Below are 14,485 nucleotides of genomic sequence, written 5' to 3' on the forward strand. Positions count from 1 at the left end.
AAACTATATAGCAATGTGTTTTTTTATTAACAATCCAAATCATTTGGCAGTATGGTAATCTGGTCATAGGAAAAAGATCCTTATTTGGAGTATGATACCATGTAAAGATGAGTAATATTGCTTATTATGTAATCAGTGGGAAGTAAGAGGCACAGTTTCTTCCATAAAAATCAATAACAGGAAGCAGCAATACTTCTCTCTAAGACATCTCACCCATATCCAATCTGGATGCATTGAATTTCTTGCTGTGGAAAATAATTTTCTCTGTCTATGTCCTGTGATACATAGCATTATGATATGAAATTTTAAACTATAATATCAAGAAATAAATGTCATCTCTAGAAACTAAAGCCACAAAGTTTAAAACTCCCTACCCCCAATTACTTAATTCTCTTAAGTAATGTAAATTGTATACAAATGGTTAATTGCTTCTCTATCTCTATAAAATCTTCTGTATACTACAGATGTTGACTTTGAGGCAGATAAATTGAGATCTTATACAAACACAGTGAGTTGTTTGAGATCTTTGTGCAGCAACATATAGATAATCAGAACATGATATGTCCTTTTTTAAACCTTCTGAATATGGGATTTGAAATTATTCTATATGTGTATGAATTATAGAAGTATACATATTTTGATATAATTACAGAATGAAAAACTATCTACCATTTTAGATTTTGATTTCACTGCACTTAAACAGGGTTGCCACTCAAAACTGGAGAAAAAAATTCCTTATGTTTTCCCTGTATGTATATTTAAGATATGAAGAAATGTATGAATAGCATTCATGTGCAAGTTATAAAACAATATGATTTTAAGGAGTGGAAAAAGCAAGGTGAGGAAGCAACAATTTAACATTATTCGAAATAATAGCATATAAAAAGAAAGTTTATATAAAAAATATAAAAAAAATTCTCTTTATTGATTATTTGGAATTTAGAAAGACTAAATTTATATAATATGGGGGGGATATTATTTCTCGTGCTCTTTAATTGTAATTCACACAAACTTAATGACTCAGGTGAAATAAAACCCAACACATTTGTGTTATCCTGATACAAATCATTGAATGATTACTTAACAAAAAAACATTACAAAGCAAGTTTATTATTTTTTATTTATTCATTTTTATCAATTCATGTACTTGGGTATGAATTTTTGCAGATATTTCAGCTGTAAGTTTCATGGAGCTAATCCTTAATAGATAAAATACGACATTTCTGTATGGCTTAACGTACATATTTTTTTTTTTAGCTATTTCACTTTCAGTGAACACATGTGAAAATATTTCTGATTTATTACTGAATGCATTAAAAGAGACAAATGTAATGCAATACATGTTTTAATACCCATAAAAATTCAGCTTTAAATGATTACTCTTTAAATAAAATTTTCAAAATCAGTTTATGTTTGGATATTAAATTTGGAGTCATCTTTTCCTGCACTCCTTTCAGATCTTAAGTCCAACATTAATGATGACTCTCTTGAATTGGCAGGCAGTCTCGTATGTTTTCCTCTTTTGGCATGACTAGTAAATGCCTGTTTTCCCATATCATTTAGGCTTATTATCTTCTTACAGAGTGAGCAGTATGCAATAAAGGGACTTTGCAAAGCAACTTAAACCCATTCAGCAAAATCAGGATTGATTTTTTTTTTTTTTTAATCTGTCCAATTCGTATTAATATGGATTTTAAGCAACTTATAGTTAAAAAAAATTATTCGTATTAATACAGATTTTGAGTAGTTTATTGTTTTAAAAAAAATCTCAAATCTAGTTTAAATAAGCTGACAGTTTCTCAGACAATAAACAAACCATTAAAAAATTCAAGTAGAAAAAGGAAGAGTTTTTGCAATATGCAATCACGAATGATATTGTTTTTTTTTCTGAAGCTAAGACTATAATCTTTTACTCTTGCTATCTTTCGAGATTGCCATTTTTTAAATGACAAAAAATAAATAAATAAAATAAAAAATAACTGAGAAACTTCAATTTCCTTATGTTTTCCCAGTTTTTATGTAAATTTTTGAATTTCCCTGCATTTTCTGTCAATTTTTAAATTTCCTGTAGTGTTACAATTCTTTTAAAAAAGTATCTAATTTGTTATCTAAACAGAATTAATTCAGAAATTGTATAAACAAACCTATTTATAATGGAATTATTTTTTGCATAACTATTCTTATTTGATGCTTGATTTTGATCTATTGTTTTATTCTCAATACATCACATCAAATCTGACAAATGATATAGTGAAGTCACCACAAGCAAATGACTGTTGTGTATATTTTATCAAGCTATCAAAGTGGAAGTTATAATATTACTCTCATGTTTGCAATTTTATGTTATTTTCTGATGGTTATTTTGCCTTTGTAATATTACATCACATATTGTAGTTTCATTTACCATCTTTTATTAAACAGCATATTTCAGTTTTATTATTATCAATTGATCTGAGAAAGTAATCAATATATTTCTTTATTTTTTGGGAGGCAATGTATCATACTTTTGATTATTCTTATATTCCCAATAGATGTCATTTCCCTTTAATACAAAAATTAGTCCACCTTTAAAAAAAATTTTAATTACCGCTGAATAAACTATACAACAAACTCTTATAGAAGTTTATTTATATACATGTATTGATAATACCAGAAACAAAAACTATATATTTTAATACATACAATATGTCCATAAAGAGTTTCAGCCAATATATCTACATACGCCAACTTTGTATCGAAAAATGACTAAATCTATAATGCTTCTATTTTTATAACTGTCATCCCAAAATTATTTCATGTTGTTAGAATGATTCATGTACAATGCTTATTCACTTTAAAAGTAACCTAAATTTAAACTGGGTCTTTAATAATCATTTAACAAAATAAGCTAGAAAATGAATTAGAAAAAGGAGAGTCGTTTGAACAAATTAATTTTATAAAGCTTGATAAATGTGAAATTTCTCATTGAAGCATTGTTAAAAAAAATTCTGTTATATAATTTCAGATTTGCTATTTCAAGTAATATAAAATAAGACTAGTGTCAATATCCTTTTTTTCACAATACGTCTATTCTTCCTATATATCTTTTCCAATTCCGGCACAGATTTAATTATAATATTTTATTAGTTCATATATAAATAAGTCATTTAAATCTAAAACATTCTATCAAAATTTTTACAACTTTGTTATTAATTTAGTTATCTTTATTCCTATTAATCATTTTTTTTAATCCGTAAAAAGATATAACGAAAGTCTGTGTTAATTATGTAAGTAATGAACTAAGTAAGACCCAACTGGGAAGACAAAATTTCCAATGCTCATAATAAAGAGGTCAAGAGGATATTGAGAAATTATATGTATGTAGGGATCATACATGCTAGCACTTCATAGGAGTCCTGATTAAATCTAATAAAAGGCCAGAGCTAGAGTCAAAATGCTTTTTCAAGTTATTTGTAAATCAACATATATCTCAACATAATTTCTGCGTGCATTAAACAGAATCAACTAATTTAGCAATATATTTAAATTCCAGTCAGAATGTCATTTTTTAAATCTTAAAAGCATCATCAAAATCATCCCTGTATTATTAAGCAGAAATTTTTAAAACCTTAATGATAAATTTTTTAATAAAAGTTAAGTGTTCCATTATTATATTAGTATTTTGAGATTCTATTAAAATTCTTAAATTGAGTGTAAGCTGTTCGAAGGATTTATTTTTGAGGATAAAAAAACTATCAGTGTACAATTTAACACATTCTTATCTATTATTTAAATCGAGTTCTTAATACAGTTTTGCATGATAAATTATAATCACATTCTTGAAATTACATAAAAGATTGTGAAGAGTTCTTGATATAAACTTGAAGATGATTATGCCACAATATACAAACTTCTACATTTGGATAGTCCTTTTTGACAAGGAACATAAAAATTTACTGAATAGTTAGTAAAAGCTTTTTCTCAACATACTATCTCATTCATGCTATCATTCTTAAACTAATTAAAAGCATACATTAAAATTTTGCCTAAGATATTCAATTAAACTGGAGTTCATACAATCAGCTGTCTTTTTCTCCTATAAAAACGATACCAAATTTTTATAATAGATCAAATATAGAAATTTGCTTTTTCTGGGTGTTGATTAATTTAGTTGAAAACATTGTATAGCAAATATGAACTAAAACAGTAAAATAATTCTATATGTATCCAATTTTTTTTCATGGCCAATAGATAATTATCATCAATACATAGAAAACAAATTGATGATCTGGATTAAATTTCACAGAGTAATTTAAGTAAGATTACTATAGTTAATAATATAGCATAGTAGAAAAAATATTTGAGAAAGCAAGCACAAATAAAAGTCAATTTTTTTATTGTTAAATAGTTTACATAAAACAAGAAAATTTTTAACAAATAATTAATATTTACGATAAAATTTTCCAAAGAAAAAAAAATATTAAGATATCGCAATTAGTAACAAATATGTTCGTTTTTTTAAAAAAAACTTTTTACACAAAATAGTCAAAAATATCCGAGAGATATGAACACCACGCACGATGCAAAATACAAACATAAAGTTAAATTTCAAAAAAAAAACTGTTTATTTGCACATCACCGAACTACATTCGCAACCTTCCCATCCCATTTTAACTTTCTACATAAAACTGACCGCAGTACACCGAATAGCTCTGTTTGTAAATCCCCAAATTTCATATCATTCCGCCATGTCGCAAGGGTACAACAAATAAAGAATACAGTCCTACCGTAGTGTCTTCAGAATGAAGTGCAGTGATGATTTCCGTTTGAATTAATGTTCATGATTAGAAATAAAGAACTTCTGTCTTCGAAACATCAATGTATGGAATTTCATTGAACTAAACTTTCCTTACTTAACTCTAATATTAAGTTTCAACAAAATGGTGGAAAAAGTGACGTAGTAGTAGTGGGGAGGGAAAGAATCCATAATGGTTAGATTTCCTCTTATAGTAAAAATCATTAAGGAAGTTTATTATCTAATAATTCAGTAAAAATTGTAGCTCTTTTAAGGGTAAATAGTATTATTTTGGTTTTGAACAAATATGGGGTTTCTACATAAGTGGAACCATCAGTAATTATCACTTTAGTTTTAGCAACAACAAATTAATCAGACCTTAAGAATTGAAAAAAGTTCGCTTTTCAAAATTATCTGAACGTGCACTGCGAAAAAATTTCACGATGTTTTAATTTATATATTTCTTTGATAAATGTTTTATTTATATCAAAACCTATTTGAAATAAAGAGTACAAGAATTCGGCACTTTGGGATTTTATTAGCTTTTTAATTCTGCTTTGTGATTCAGAATTAACTAACAAATATGCTTAATTTTCTAACTAATTAAAATTTAAGAAAGAAACAAAACTATAAATGCTATTAATCAGAAAAATATATATATGACGTCACTCCTTTGTGATATTTAAAAATACATGACACCTTGATCGAGGCTAGCCGTGATATAAACAAGTGAACTCGGAAAAATAGTTAAAAACGGATAATTGTCAGATTTGTAATGGAAGTGTGTTGTATTGTAAACGAAAAGTTTTAATAATTTAAATATTCCGTCGTCTGTTGATGATTCGAAGAAAATACCTACGAGATGTTCAGTTTAAGAAGAAGTATCATTAGAATATTTTTTGAAGTTCTGTTAAAAGCTTTCCAAACCAGATGGATTTAAAATTGTAATAAAAAATGCTTAACGGTTGACATCAAATTGTAATAAGACTTTAATAGAATTTACTGAACACAGATTAATTCGATTTATATTTAATATGGCTTGATCAGCTAATCATGATTGAATCAATTTTCTTGCAATTATTTGAAGAGTAATGTGAATTTTCTTTATTTCTATAATTAACGATATAATTTTTTCTGTATTTTTAGTGTTAGATGTAGAATTGTTTTGGAAGCATTCATATGTACATGATATACAAATGCATGTAATAATTCTGTTCGTAAACAGTATCCATTTTATTAGTCAAAGATGTTTTTTATTACAAAAATATCTGTTAAACTTTAAATATGTTAAGTTAATACTAAGCTGATTGAAATAATTTATCTAGTCATCATATGCACAATGATGAATGTTTTATCTGATATTTTATGTGATACTTCAAGTATAATGGCGCCTCAAAATTTTAAAGAAACATTATCTCGAAACAAAATTATATCTCAGAACATGGCTTCAAAGCAGGGATCATTGCATCTTTTGGGTTCTTCACAAATTTCTGCTATGGAGAGACCAATGACATCAACAAATCATACTAATTTGGATATCTATAATGCACAAAATCAAATTCATATGTCATCTAATATACAAACAGGATTTGATGCATCAAATGATGTTTCTGTTTTTTCTGATTCATTTCCTGAAATGGTTCCTTCTTGGCTTACCAATGATTTTATGAAAACATCAGAATCATTATCATCACCTGGCATTTTATCAAATGTTCCTGACATATATCCATCAAGGCAAAATGAGCATCTAGAGATGTTAGATCTTGGGTTTTCTCCAGAATTAACCTCTCACGATGTCAGTTCTAATGAATTAAATCAATCTTGTATGACAGAAGGTCAGAAACTTCTAATGGAATTACCAATTCAGAGATTTTCAAGCAATGACTCTCTTTTAATACCTTCTTTTAATGGGATTAATGTAAATGAAATAAATACTATGCAGTACCAGAAATTTAAACAGAATCCCCCACAGATCCCTAATAATCAAATGATAAATTCAGTATTACCTTGCGAAAGTGATTTGCTTCATCTCCCTCTGCATTCAAACTTAACTGACCAGTGCCTTACAACCACTTCTAGTCCATCTATGATGTCCAACAGTCAAAGTCAATCACATCCAGTAGATGTCTGTGATAAGTTACCTCATATCAATCTTAACAACTTAGATTCTTTCTTGGGCAGTGAAAATGCCCTTTCTGAGATTCAGCTACTTCCACAAACTTTCCCTAGTGTTGATATGCCAGGTGAAGTTAACTGTAATCAGTCAAATCAGTCATGTTTGAACAATTGTGTTCCAGAATCTCATGGCATTCCTTGTGAGCCTGGATCATTTTTGAATCCAAATACAGCGCCTTTATCATCTACTCAGGACATTTCTGTACAAGTATCAGAAAGCGCCTTGAATGAAAATCTATTAGAAAATCAATGTTTCTCTTGTAGTCAAGTTAATCCAAATGCTGCTATTGATATAGTTCAGTGTTATAAGTGTAAGTTTTGTGATTATATAAACATGCATAAATGTGCCATTGAAAATCATATAAATACTATGCATTCCACACCGCAGAATATTTTGCCTGTCACAAAAAGTGATTTATCTTCTAGTGGCCCAAGCACTGTCGTATCTAGTTCTTCCATATCTATTGCAGAGCCAAATCAAATGAGATTGTCTGAATCAAATTCTGCTGCTAGTACAACTACTGTCGTGTTGCCTTTAAATGCATCTATTAACAATGTAGTTGTATCTCTTCCAAATAATATTATCCAGAATACTGAAAGTTATCAGTGCATGAATTGCAATAAAGTGTTTTCTCATGCTGTTTCATATAAATCACATTCACTGTCTTGTCATAATTTAAATCCTGAGTCAACACAAAATATTGTTCAGAATGCAGAGCATTTACAATGTATTAAATGTGGGAAATTGTTTTCAGATGCCATTATATATGCAACACATTTAGTCACTGATCATAATATTGATCCCAAGTCAGTATTAATTTCTAATCAAAGTATTTCCTCTGGTTACAGTAGTAACACATCTCAAATTGAAACCATGTCTGGAATCTATAATTCTAATGTTGCTCTTAAGTATCTGAATAATAATGGCAAATCAGATGCTAAGCAAAGTGTGCTAACTAAGAAAAGACCAGTATTAATTCCTAAAAATGGTATTTCACCAAATATAATTAATCCTCTTCAAAATGGCAACGGACCTCATGCTGATGGAATCCTTGGAAGTAATGATTTAAGTGCCTCTCAACCAGATATGATCAACTCCAAATCAAATTCAAAGCCAAGGTTGTTGCCAAAAAGGACAGAAGACCCAGCTCCAAAGTCTAATACAAAAAAGACAAATAATGAGATATCGTCTTCTAATGGTTCAGAAAAACAAATATCTTCTCACAAAATTGCTTGGAAAAAGAAATTTCAGAGAGAATTAGGGTCTTACATGTAAGTAAATTAATTTTTTTAAACTATATACATATATAAATTAGACTAATATGATATAGCCAGCAAACTACTTATTTAATTTGGTATTAGAGTTAGCATAGTTAATACTTAACAGTTGGTGGTCATTCTTAACTTGCTGATACCCAATTTATCAATGTAACTTTTTCAGTAAATTAATTTTATTAAGATTGAGAAATCTGTGAATTAAAATTATATTCTTTCTTTCCTTTTTTTTTTTTTAATTATCAAGAAATTAGTAAAGTCACAAAAAAATTTTATAACTATAGAAAAAAATATAAATTTTATAGATAGTTTTCTTTTTTAAAAAAAAATGAAAATTCTGTGCTCACTGTTTTAAAGTTGAATCATTCTTTTAATCTTTTATTAGAATAATGTACAGTATTTATTTCTGAACCATCCTTTATTTCATTCATTTAAAAATAAATGTATAATATCTTATCTTCTAATAATTATATTAAACTTTGAAATAAAACATTTATGAAAATATTTTAATCACTAAAATTGCATTGTTTTATTCCATATCTTGTGTGGTTATAATATGTGTTTATTTCAGATGTGAATTCAAAGGCTGTAATGTTCGATTTCGAGCATTGGATAATTTAGAATATCACAATAAATGTCATGCATCTGGTGGCTCATTTGCTTGTCCTGAATGTGGATGCACTTTTGAAAAGTGGGGTGGTCTTGCTGGCCATTTATGGCGGAACCATAAAAATGACATGGAACTCCATGCATGTGATCAGTGCCCATTCCGGTGTGTAATTCTGCAACTTCCATATTCTTGCCCTAATAAATATTTAATCTTGTCTCTTTTAATATTATTTAAAAATAAATTCATCTTGAATTTATAGATGAATTAATTTATAGTTTTGTTTTAATGATGAAAGAACAATCCCTTCCATGAAAAATTGGAACTTTTTAAGAAGTAATTTGCAAATTCTAAACATGATATAATCATTATAAATAAATTAAGAATTGAGAAAATTGATACACATTTTTTTTAGTTTTGTTTATAAAGTTTTGAGTTATTTTCTTAAATTTACTTATATTTTTAAATTGGATAAATGCATTTATAGAACTTTCCTTTGTAATTTTTATAATATAAACTTTTATGTATCTATTTTGCCAAAAAGAATTATTATAAGAATTTTACTTAAATAAGCATTAATGTTTTAAATTTAAGTATTTTGAATATTTTGCCAAATTTTTGAACATATAATTGACTCATTTCAATGAAATTTGTTATTAGCATGCACAGTTATATCTCTACTACTAATAAAAATCAATGTTTGTGTTTGTTGGAGCTGTACAAGCCAGACCATAGCTTGGTGCATATTATTTAGAAGCTGAGAATGTGATCTTATAACAATTTTGTAAATTTTTAATTAGAATTTTAACTCTTTAAAATTAAGGTGAATTTTAGCATTTCCTCATTATAATTTCCAAAAATATTATTAAATAAATATGCATCATTAATTATTTATGTAAATTTTAGCAATTAATATTTTGTCTAATTTCCAACAATGGATCATATTGTTGCTTTGAAATTCAAACCATTTTCATTATTTCATCAAATATATAATTTCACGATTTTCTTACATTGTTGAAAACTAAAAAACAAGATTGCTGTTTGATATCTGCAAGTTGAATAAAAAAATATTTTCTGTAATATTATTTTAGACTATATGCCTATGATAATTAATGTATATTTTCTTCCCTGCAGTACACACAGCTTAAGTCGATTAGAAAATATCCACAAAAAAATTCACCTGGATGAATGCTTATTTTTGTGTGATACTTGTGGAAAGAAATTTAAAAATGGGAAGCAAATGAGAAACCACAGGGTAAGTGATGTTAATTTTTTTTTTTTTTTTTTCATTTCATATTGGCTAAATATTTTACCTATACTAAAATTTTATACTTTGAATAGCTGGTTTCTCCTATCCATTTTTGTTTTAAAAGCATATTTAATTTACTATTATTAATTGCAATTATTAAAAATGATTTATATATATTTTGTCATAATAGCACATTTCAAAGAAAACAGAGGAAATTCTTTAAATGATATTGTTTCAATTTTTTAATCTGTGCAGTTAATAAATGAAACTATGTAAAATTAATGTTTGTTATTAACCAAATATTCTTGTACTTATTAATTAATTTACTTTTTCTTCCACAAGACCTTACTAATTCATCTTTAATGTGATATTCTATAATGTTATGTTGTCTTTAGTGGTTGATTTTGATTTCCCTAAATTCTTAGTGTTTTGAGACAAATTCACGATTCATTTTTAATCATATTTTTATTTAATTACATGGGTAAATTATTTTTAGCTTATAAAAGCCTGGTAACATGACAAGCATTCATATTATATGTCAGTTTATTTATTGTGAAAAACTATTTTTTTTTAATCAAAAGATTTTGATATGGTCAAAGTGAAAATAATTAACCTCTTGGAGGATTGAAACTCCATATATATAAAGAATAAATTTGAATATATTAAATTAAAAAAAAAACAGAATAAAAGGTAAAATGTGATTTTTTTTTAGATATAGTTTGGTTTTACTTATATCATTTAGCGTTAATTATATATACATATATATATACATATATATATATATAGATAGATAGATAGATATACTTAAAAATTCATACAATTCATTTTCAGTAAAAAAACAAAACAAAAAAACTGATCCTGTAATACTTATTTTAATGTAGAAGTTTATTTTCTTTAAGAAATGAAAACGTGTTCTAAATTAATCAAGTTTGCTATCTACAATTAACTGCAGAAATCTTATACATTTACATTTGTTTTAATTTTTTACTATTTATTTTGCCTTTGTTTACAGGCTATCCATTTCAATAAACCAAAAGTAAAGTCAGCAGTATCTCGAGACTTTAAATGCAAAGTATGCTCCAACCATTTTTTGTCCAAAGTTTTACTTCGACATCATCTGGATACAGTTCACAATATAAAACCAAAAATCTATGTTTGCAACTTTTGTGAGTACACTAGCCATAAACGAAGCACATTTGAGATGCATATGAGGAAGCATACAGGAGAGAAACCATTTAAATGCGATCAGTGTGATTACTGTACTTCTGACCATAATTCCCTCAGACGTCATAAAATGAAGCATTCTGGAGAAAAGAAATATAAGTGCCCCTATTGCCCGTATTCAGCTATTCAGGTAAATATAGTTAAATATTATTGGTTTTGTTTATATTAAGTATTGCTCTTCTCTTAATTAAGATAAATATTATGTCCTATTACAAATTTTGTTCTATCATCATTAATATCTTATTAAGAAGAAAATAATTATGTAAAAAGTATATTATATAAGTTCAAAATTTTTTCTTCGTTTCTACTCACCGTTTGCAACTGAAACAAACTTTGACAACTTATAAGGAACATTTCAAAGAATTCATGTTTGTTTCCAAGCTGGAATTTAATTATCAAATTTATTTATATACATGTACAGTAAGAACCGGATTAGTATGTTATGCCGGCAAGTTTGAAATCCAGCATTTTATAGAAAGCTGCAAACTGCCTACAAAGTATGAAGCAATTCATATTTCACACATTTTCTAGGCATTCTATAGAATGCCAAATGATAAACAGTAAAATATGAACTGCATCTACAATGAACTCTTTTATTTTTTATCTTAATAAAGAAGAATATGTATCTAGGTTGATGCTCTGTAGGCTAGATAGTTTGGTCTAAAGCTACAAAACTTTACACATGTATGGTTTGGGAATATGCACTTTGGAGTTAATTTTAAAATTGTAATCAGAATTTTCATTCTAATTAAAATTTGCACTTTCTTACAGCATCTTGAACTATGAAAATCTAAATATTAGCATTTTTGAAAAATGCATTATTTTAGATTTCTCCGTTGATTGTTTCAAGAGGATATATCCATTGGAGTTGCTCCAAGGTTGATTGGCCTAAAATAAGGAAATTGTTGATTGTCCAAAAATAATAATATTTGAAACTACATGACTTGTTGAGATTTTATCACAGAAAATTGAAATTTTTTTCATTTAAAATCGTGAGTGTCAAGAATATTTTGCTGTATATGATTCTATGATTCATCGGATTAATGAACTGTCTAAAATATAGGCAGTTCATGATCTTTCCTTATAGTACACATAAGATTTTAATTCACTTTTATGGACTCATATTTTTTTAAAACATGTTTTGTTTCAAAATAAGGTTCAAATTTTAGGTTTAGATAATAGAAAATTAAAAGGATATCTAACAAATTGAACAGAACAATGTAGGGTTTCCATAATAATATGAGTTTATGATTATCAAAATTTGATTCTTAAAAATATTCTGCCGAGGAAGTCATGAAGACCAAGTGACCTAAATATCTTTATATATAAAAGATTAATGTGCATGATAAAGAAAATATTATTATTATTTATTGTTGAATGGCTGCTGCATGCTCACTTGTTATTCATATCTGCTGTCTAATTATACTAAACCATATATCTAATTAGATAACTGCTCTCAAAAAAGTGGTAATCAAATTAGATTTTTTTTTTTTTTTTAAATATTAGGTGCAAATTCTAGCAGTGTTCATTGTCACTAAATAGGTTATTAATATGACTTGTGCAGAGAAATTGATGTTTCATATATTCCAAAACTCTCACTAAAATGATTTCTGCATTATCTTAGAATTCTAAAAATTAATAATTTTATCAGTGTCATTTTCAATAATTTTTTAAAATTTAATTTGATGTTGTATATGTTACAATTTTTTAATGTTATAATGAAATTCAAACTCGTTTATCAAACCATTCAATACTGTACTTTTTTTAATGTTAATATCCACTTTTATTTTGTAATATATATGCACTTTAATCTGCACAAGCAATAAATAATATGTTGTAGATTATTTCAAATAAATTCATGGTCTCAGTCTTATACTGATAGTTTTTTAAAAGGTCTATAAGCAGAGAGAAGAAAAAAAAACTGGTTGTTAAAGTTGGCTAATTTAATCAAAAATTAAAATGGCTATTAATCCTGGCAAACCAGATAATCACTAAAAGTGTCTATTCAGTATAATTCAAAATAAAAAATTTTCTTGGTAAAAAAATATATTCATATTTTATTAAGTTTTCTTTGAAAAGAAGGGCATAAATTTTGTTTTGTATTAATTTTAATTGATTTTCTTTATCTATTTTTGATAAGAGTGTATTTTTTTAATAAACTCTTATCATTTTTTCAAATTAGCATTTTTATTTTTGTGGAATAAATGTCTTTGGAATAAAAGCCTTAACATGAGTTTTTTTCCATAGTATTTGTTGCCTTATAGAATAATCCTTTTCCTTTATTGTACTTATATCCTTAATAATGCCTTTCTGTTTTGAAAATAGATTATAACTCATGATGCATCATTTGTAGTTTCTGCAAGAATGTAAGAAAAAACTTCAGTTTTAAATACTGGACGACAACTAGTAGCATCATATTTAAAATTTAAAAAAAAAAAAAAAAACACCTTAGTAGTTAATTCTGAAAAGGCTCATTTCTGCTTTCCAAACTATGAACAATTTTCTAGCCTATTCTTATACTGAAAATAATATATACTTTTTTTTAGTCTTAAATAAGCACATTTAATTTGTATTTTTGTTTTTACTAGGCTAGTACATTCAAGTCTCATCTCAAAAAGCATCCTGGTCATAATGATCTCATGTTTTCTTGTAAGATCTGTACCTTTCAAACGTTGAAAGAAGAAACTTTTGTTCAGCACATGAAAGATCATGAAAGTTTGAAAGTGTTGGAAAAAGTGAATTCTTTGAGTGAAATGAATTCCACAGAAGATACATTTCCATTAGCAGAAGCAATGGACATTACTTTCTCTCATGGTGATAATAATCTTATCCCTTATTTAAATAAGGATAGGAATATGCAGTCATTTTTTAACAATTTAGGTGTTAATATGGTGTCAGTCTGTCAAGAAAGTGCTACTTAATATGTAAGGTGTTTTTTTATGTACATTTATGCTTTATACTATAGTTGGTTGGTTGTCTTTTCTTGGAATAGAACAAGTGGTTTTAATTGTATTTTGTTTAAATAAAAAAATGTTAACTTTTTATTTCAAGTCTGAAGATATATTTTTGATATTTAAACATAATGTTCAACAGGCTAATAGAAAAAGGGGAAAAAATCCTTTTCAAAATTATTATATTTGCATTTATCGAACATCTTATAATATACTGTAGTATATTATAT

General features: G+C 26.8%; 2 protein-coding genes across 2 annotated transcripts in view; one reads left to right on the forward strand and one right to left on the reverse strand.

The window, feature by feature from the left end:
* The window catches only part of LOC129963533 (zinc finger protein 236-like), a 39,153-nt gene extending 33,942 nt beyond the window's left edge, over positions 1-5,211 (reverse strand). Inside the window, exon 1 of the mRNA XM_056077972.1 lies at positions 4,767-5,211. The gene's annotated coding sequence lies outside the window, so the exon portion shown is untranslated. The remainder of the gene's footprint in view (positions 1-4,766) is intronic.
* A 260-nt stretch (positions 5,212-5,471) lies between these two features.
* On the forward strand, positions 5,472-14,301 carry LOC129963839 (zinc finger protein 836-like). Its single transcript, XM_056078415.1, has 5 exons — positions 5,472-8,221; positions 8,796-8,996; positions 9,966-10,086; positions 11,093-11,434; positions 13,893-14,301. The coding sequence occupies exons 1-5, from the start codon at positions 6,114-6,116 to the stop codon at positions 14,223-14,225; spliced, it is 3,105 nt and encodes a 1,034-aa protein (XP_055934390.1). The 5' UTR covers positions 5,472-6,113; the 3' UTR covers positions 14,226-14,301.
* Positions 14,302-14,485: the final 184 nt, after the last annotated feature.

Source organism: Argiope bruennichi, chromosome 3 (assembly GCF_947563725.1).
Source record: "Argiope bruennichi chromosome 3, qqArgBrue1.1, whole genome shotgun sequence".
NCBI classification, from domain to species: domain Eukaryota; kingdom Metazoa; phylum Arthropoda; class Arachnida; order Araneae; family Araneidae; genus Argiope; species Argiope bruennichi.

Bases quoted from the DNA above. Each gene is read 5' to 3' on its own strand.
- LOC129963839 (XM_056078415.1), top strand. From the start codon at position 6,114: ATGATGAATGTTTTATCTGATATTTTATGTGATACTTCAAGTATAATG. The intron at 10,087-11,092 runs GTAAGTGATGTT...CTTTGTTTACAG, and splicing joins AGCAAATGAGAAACCACAGG to GCTATCCATTTCAATAAACC. The intron at 11,435-13,892 runs GTAAATATAGTT...TGTTTTTACTAG, and splicing joins GCCCGTATTCAGCTATTCAG to GCTAGTACATTCAAGTCTCA.